This window comes from Trichechus manatus, unplaced genomic scaffold (assembly GCF_000243295.1).
Source record: "Trichechus manatus latirostris isolate Lorelei unplaced genomic scaffold, TriManLat1.0 scaffold00078, whole genome shotgun sequence".
Classification (NCBI taxonomy): domain Eukaryota; kingdom Metazoa; phylum Chordata; class Mammalia; order Sirenia; family Trichechidae; genus Trichechus; species Trichechus manatus.
In genome coordinates, this window is record NW_004444014.1 from 13,078,369 (window position 1) to 13,084,901 (window position 6,533).

Genomic DNA, 6,533 nt, shown 5'->3' on the forward strand with positions numbered 1-6,533 from the left:
GAGTTCCTGAGAGACAAAATTTCCTTATGCTGTCCGCATCATCCCAGCCCAGGCACACTGACAATCAGATGTAGCGATAAAGTCTGGGTCACTGTGTCCTTTTCGTGATGTTCTCATGGAAAGTGAGGTTTTGTCGTTACATTCCTATTTCCTGAGTATTCTTAATGTTAGTAGAAAAGCTGTAAGTAATGGCTCTCCCATCTATCATTCTCGTTAGTCACAGAAAAAGCTTTTAAGGGTCAACTTTTATCAGCACTGGGAAGTGCTACACATAGCAAGCTAGACTGATTAAAGATCTAGTAGTTTACAGCCTTTAAGTAACTTAGCTCTAAAGCAAACACTTTTGACTAACAAAGACAAGAATCTGACAAAAATATTTACAACAGTCATTGTATTCACAAGTTAGACTGCGGACTCTCTGATGGCACATAAGGACTGCCCGGTGCCTGAAAGCTTTCCCACATTCACTATATGTATGTATAAGCTGCATCCCCAGAGTGGAGTCTCTGATGCTGAGTAAGGGCTGAGCTCCTTTTGAAAGCTTTGCCACATTCGTTACACTGATAAGGTTCCTTTCCACTGTGAATTCTCTGATGTCTGATGAGGTTTGAGCTCAAACTGAAGGCTTTTCCACATTGATTACATTCATAGGGTTTCTCACCAGTGTGAATTCTTTGATGTATAATCAGATCTGAATTTTGACTGAAGGTTTTGCCACATTCATTACACTGATAAGGTTCCTCTCCACTATGAATTCTCTGATGTCTGATGAGGTTTGAGCTCAAACTGAAGGCTTTTCCACATTCATTACATTTATAGGGTTTCTCACCAGTGTGAATTCTTTGATGTATAATCAGATATGAACTTTGACTGAATGCTTTGCCACATTCATTACATATACAAGCTTTCTCACCAGTATGGATTTTCCGATGCCTAATAAGGGCTGATCTCTGATTGAAGGCTTTTCCACATTCACTGCATTTGTATGCTTTCTCCCCACTATGAATTCTCTGATGAATAATAAGGTATGAGCTCAAACTAAACGCCTTCCCACACTGGTTACACTTGTAGGGCTTTTCTCCAGTATGGATTCTCTGATGTTGCGTTAGAGTATAATGCTGTGTGAAGCTGTGTCCACATATATCACATCTATAAGGTCTCTCTTCTGTATGAACTTTCTGATATGCTACAGAGTTTGTACTCAGAATCATGCTTCTTTGAGGATTATCATGATGGTCTCTCTTTCCTAGAGAATCATGTGTAAAGACCACTTGACTAAAACTGTTTCCTTGGGACGGAGATCTTCGTAATTTCTCCCCTGTAGCACTTCCTTGCTGCCACTCTAAATGGTTTTCATGTTCGCTAACTTCTTGAAATGAAGGTTCCAGGGTGAGTCCTTGTGATTTTTCTCCCAAAACTTCCTCCTTTGTTGCTGATTCTTTGTTCTCACAATCTGAAATGATAAACAGCAACAAACAGATTTTACATTTCTCCAATCACTCTCAGTAGTCACCCTCTACCTGAGAGAAAACAGTAGCTTCTACCTACAGAAATGTCATTGTTCACATATATCTTTTCTTTAACTGGCTGTACTAGGGTTTCTCCTCCTTTCCAGTGTTAAGGCCTCCATCTACACTTGAATTTCACCCTTTCCTATTCCTCCAGAGGTCAACTGATCACTACCAACTCCTTATTTCCCATTTTTAACCTCTTTCTCTAACTCCTGTTCATCAGCATTTAAAGTTTCTTGCCCACACATCTCCTTCAAGCAACCTCACTCATTCCCATTCACAGTAAAGCTTCTTCAAAGGGTTGTCTGTACTCATCCCCATTCTGCAACCTGGTTTCTGCCTTCCTCTGCTTTACTTCCACTGACGCTGCTCTCACCAAGGTCAGCAGCTTCATAGCTGCTTAATCTAATGGGTACTTTCCAGATCTTATTTCGTTTCCTCTCTGCAGCATTTAACTTTGGAGAACCTTGCCTTCCTTCTAGAGATGTTCTCCTCCAGCAATACTGGCCTGATTTCTGTGGCTGTTTCTTCTTAGCCTCTAGGCCCAGTAGCTCAAAAATTAGTGTTATTGTGTTCTGTGCTGTCATGAACCCACTCTACAAACTACCCGCTAAGCTTCAAATACTACGTAAAAGCTAGTATCTCCCTATGTACTCAACTCTATCCCAGCTTTACTGGACTCTAGATTCTCATATCCAACTGCTAACGAGGTATTTTATTTATGAATATTTCACATCCACAAAAATGTCCCAAACAATTACATGAATTGTTGCTGGTATCAAAACAAAAAACAAAAAACAAAACCTGTTGCTGTCAAGTCGATTCTGACTCATAGCAACCCTATAGGACAGAGCAGAACTGCCGCACAGTTTCCAAGGAGTGCCTGGTGGATTCAAACTGTTGTTAGCTGCCATCAAGTTGATTCTGACTCATGGTGACTGTACCTGTGTCAGAGAACTGTGATACATAGAGTTTTTCAGAAGCAGATTGCCAGCCAGGCTTGTCTTCCAATGTGTCTCTGGGTGGGTTTGAACCGCCAACCTTTTGGCTAGTAGTTCAGTGCTTAACCGTTTGCACCATACAGGGACTCCATTTACATGAACAGCACCACCCTTAACTAGACAGCTCAAAACTGAAAACTGAGTATCAGTCTCAAAACTCCTCTCCCTCAGCCTCCACTTTTAACAATCAGACCGCACTGAAATTTGAAAATTTAAATACTGATGAACACGAGTCACCTTTGATCTTCCTGGGATGGGGGTATCATACATTTTGACTTATTCACTTTGGCCACCTGGATTGCAAACACCTGTAATAGGACTCCAGGGCTCTACTTTTCCCTTCTTCAAATCCATTCTCCATTGTGCAGCTAAGTTCTAAAACATAAATCCAGTCACGTCACTCCCTTATCCCAAACCCTTCAGTTGCACCCCACAGCACCCAAGAAACTGTACAAATTAGCACGACATTCAAGTTTTTACTACCTGGATCCCATTTTTCTCTTTAGTTCATTTCTCACCACTCCTCCCCTACCAATACACCATTCAAGCCAAGGTGGCTTACCTACAATTCACAAAATGAATTGAATTCACAATTCAATTCTCTCACAGTACTTTGTGGCCTCTGCTTCAGATAGTCCTATTTACCTGGCTTTCGCCTACTCATACTACAGGTCTTAGCTTAGATATCTCTTCTTCCAGGAAGTGTTCCTTGAACTTTTAAGACTGGGTTTGGTACCATTTTACGTTCTCCCTTAGTACTTACTGTTGTTAGCTTCAGTCAAATCGGCCCATAACTGATGGCAACCACTTGCACAACAGGATCAGACCATTGTGATCCACAGGGTTTTCACTGGCTGATATTTGGAAGTAGATCACTAGGCGTTTCTTCCTAGTCTGTCTTAGTGAGGAAACTGCTGAAATCTCTTCAGCATCATAACAACGCACAGCCTCCAATGACAGATGGGTGGTGGCTTTGCTTGAGGTGTATTGGCTGGGAATCGAACTCTGGTCTCCCACATGGAAGGTGAGAATTCTACTGCTGAACCACCACTACCTAATGCCTACTATTATTCTGTAACTTACCATACTATGTTGCAATGCTTTTTCCTCATCCACCACCTATCCAGACCTGAAAGGTCCTGGAAGATAAGAGATCCAGTGCCTACCACAGTTCCCAACATGTATTAGCACTCTAGTAAATTGCAGAATGAAGAAATGAATGAATAAGTTAACGAACAAATGGCAGGTAAACAGACAAAGGAGGGCAGACTGCAATTTATGGGGGTTCCTGGAAACAAAGCTGGTAAAGTGAGCACCTCTGGTCTAGAATAATAAAGGTGATGCTTACATGTGGCAAGTTTATCAAATGCAGTTAATCGCGCATCCTCAAAACCAGAGGCCTAACTAATGAAAGTCCCCAGATGAGTTTCTATTCCTCACCACTTCTGAGGGACAGGCAAGGTTCCCAGGATTTCAGCTGTGTCTTTAAAGGCTGAAGTTGGACGTTTGTTGACTCCTGGGACGCTCCAAGAGATGTCAAATCCTTCCACGGCACTGCTGGACCCTGAAGACTAGCTGGAACCTAAAGTCAGTAAAATATGGTTAGCTTAGTAAGAATATCCCTGGGAAACTGCTGAGTAAAAATCTCAGAGAAGAGTTCACCAAGGACATCCCCAGGGATGAGCGACAGGGAAAAAAGAACCATTTAAAGGTAAAGACTTATACTGGCCCAAGGAGTCACTTCAAGGTTATGGTTCAGTAACAATAATTTTAATCCTATTGTTATGATGATACCACACGCTCCAGCCTGGAAATTCCTTCTCCCTTAACATATCACATCTCCCTGTTCCCACCTGTTGTCTTGGATCATCAAACTCTCTCTCCAAATCCTCCAGCAGGGTCACAGCTTCCTCGCCGCTTTTTGGACTCTGTTGCTGAAGCCAGACCTGTAGCTCCTCAGGCAGGATGCTCAGGAACTGTTCCAACACCAGCAGTTCCAGGATCTGCTCCTTTGTGTGCAACTCTGGCATCAGCCATTGATAGCAAAGCTCATGAAGTCGGCCCAGAGCCTCCCGAGGCCCAGGTGTCTCCTTGTAGCAAAACTTTCTGAACTGCTGGCGAAACATTTCTTGGCAGGACTGGGCACTCCCATCCTGTTTAGATTTCTGACCCCAGGAAAGGCCCTCTTCTACTTTCACTACTATTAGTTCTTGTTCCTGAGGATCCTGAGTTACCAGGGTTGAAAGTGCTCTGGATTCCACGGCCATTCTAGGCTGAAACAGCTCAGCAAAACGATCGCTACAACTGGGTTCTGTGCTTCACAGTTTCCTTTAGTATTTCGTCTTTCAAAGGCTTTCCTGAAGGATACAAAAGCATCGTTAACTTGTAGCCGTGAAGAAATCTCTAAGAACTGGTAAATAAGCCAGATCAATCACTCAGTGATTTACTGAAAGGGAGTAGATTTGAGATTGTAACTAAATAAAAATCAAATTAGAAACTAAAAATCAGTCATGCTGTTCAGTGTTCCCCATTTTGTAGAATTCCTACCACTAATGCTGTAAGACTTTAGAAGTAAAAGAACACAATGTTAACATTAATTACATAGTGAGAAAATTTTCTTTTCAAGTCTCTTTAAAGTCTGATTTCATCAAGGGGAAAACTCCTGGGTGCTAGCATGTCTTTTACAAGTCTTAAAACTTGCAGAACTCCATTTTTAATAAACAAAGTACAGGCTTAAGACTTCTGAGGGCAACAGCATTTAGCTAGAAATTAATAATACTGAATTTTAAACACTTATTTTTAGTTACTTTTTATGTATGGCAAGTCATGTTGATATTCATTTAAAGTAGTAATAAAACATTTTTTTAAAATTCACATGAAACATAACTTGACATAAATAAAAACATTATTCAATATTTGCTAGTTGATCAAATTTGGGATTCAGTGAATTCCTTCAATCAACACTGAGGCACTTACTCTGGTCTCTGTCCCTTGACAGGCACTAGGATATCAGGGTTCTTGCTCAGGGAATAAAAGAGTCTATTGAGACATTAACCAATAAGTATTTATTAAATGCTTAACACGTTAAAAACATGTTAAATATCATAAACAAAACATGTTAAATATCATAAACAGGCACAACAGAAGTAAAAATAACCTCAACCCTCAAAAAGCATAGAAGATACTGGGAATAAAAATGTAAACAGTGAAACATGGCAACAAATAATTATGTAGACGTGTTGTGGTACAGAGCAAAGATGATCCGATTTTAGGTTAGGGGAATATCCATAGGAGGGTATGCCCTTTAATCAGTCGACAGGACGGACAATTAAAATTTAACCATAACTAGAATATTTATGCCACAAATCTGTAACTAAGCTTTCAATTTTAAACCCCCGGTTAAAGCACCACGTCTGTAAACTCAAAGGGGTGGGAAATAACTGTGCTTTCTCCGGAAAACGGGATCGAGTGCCGGCGTCCTCTGCGTCCCCAAGACACTCAGAGCCGCCTCGACAACAAAGAACCGCGACCTCGGAGCGGGCAGATCGAGGGGCGGGGCTCCTCCACCCTGCGCCCAACGCTCCCGCAGCGCACCCTTCTCGTCCTCCCCCGTCTCCGGGCCCGCGTCCCTCACCGCGAAGCTCTGAAGCAGCCAAAGAACGAGTCAACGACACTGAGCTGGGAGTCACAAAGACCGGAAGTGCGCGCCGCGACCTTCCGCTCTCGCGCGTCTCTTTTGTGCCCTCCCAGCCTCCGTCCGCCCCGCCCCTCGCTCACTGGTAGCCAGTCACCGCCGTGGATTCTCCGCTTTTTCGCAGTCTGCAGGTTTTGTCCGCGGGGTTGAGGATCGGGGTCCTTTTCTCTCAGAGGAGAGGCAGGCCGTCCCTGAAAGGCTGTGTTCCCCGCCATGTTAGCTTCTTGCCCTGTCCTGGGCTGGGCCCACCGCCCGTCCACCATTCTTGGTCTCTGGTCACTCCTGGACTCATCCTGTCCTCAGTTTTCTAAAAAAGTATTCAGATTT

At 42.8% G+C, this 6,533-nt stretch overlaps 1 protein-coding gene across 1 annotated transcript; it reads right to left on the reverse strand.

The window, feature by feature from the left end:
• Positions 1-329: 329 nt before the first annotated feature.
• Positions 330-6,228, reverse strand: LOC101347608 (zinc finger protein 397-like). Its single transcript, XM_012556810.2, has 4 exons — positions 6,147-6,228; positions 4,366-4,869; positions 3,953-4,094; positions 330-1,453 (listed from the first exon to the last, which is right to left on the reverse strand). Exons 2-4 carry the CDS (start codon positions 4,777-4,779, stop codon positions 468-470), a joined length of 1,542 nt encoding a protein of 513 aa, XP_012412264.1. The 5' UTR covers positions 4,780-4,869; positions 6,147-6,228; the 3' UTR covers positions 330-467.
• Positions 6,229-6,533: the final 305 nt, after the last annotated feature.

Excerpts from the sequence above, each read along its gene's own strand:
- LOC101347608 (XM_012556810.2), bottom strand. The coding sequence starts at position 4,779 with ATGGCCGTGGAATCCAGAGCACTTTCAACCCTGGTAACTCAGGATCCT. Across the intron at positions 4,095-4,365 it reads TTGATGATCCAAGACAACAG|GTTCCAGCTAGTCTTCAGGG; the intron begins GTGGGAACAGGG and ends TACTGACTTTAG. Across the intron at positions 1,454-3,952 it reads TTGCCTGTCCCTCAGAAGTG|ATTGTGAGAACAAAGAATCA; the intron begins GTGAGGAATAGA and ends TTATCATTTCAG.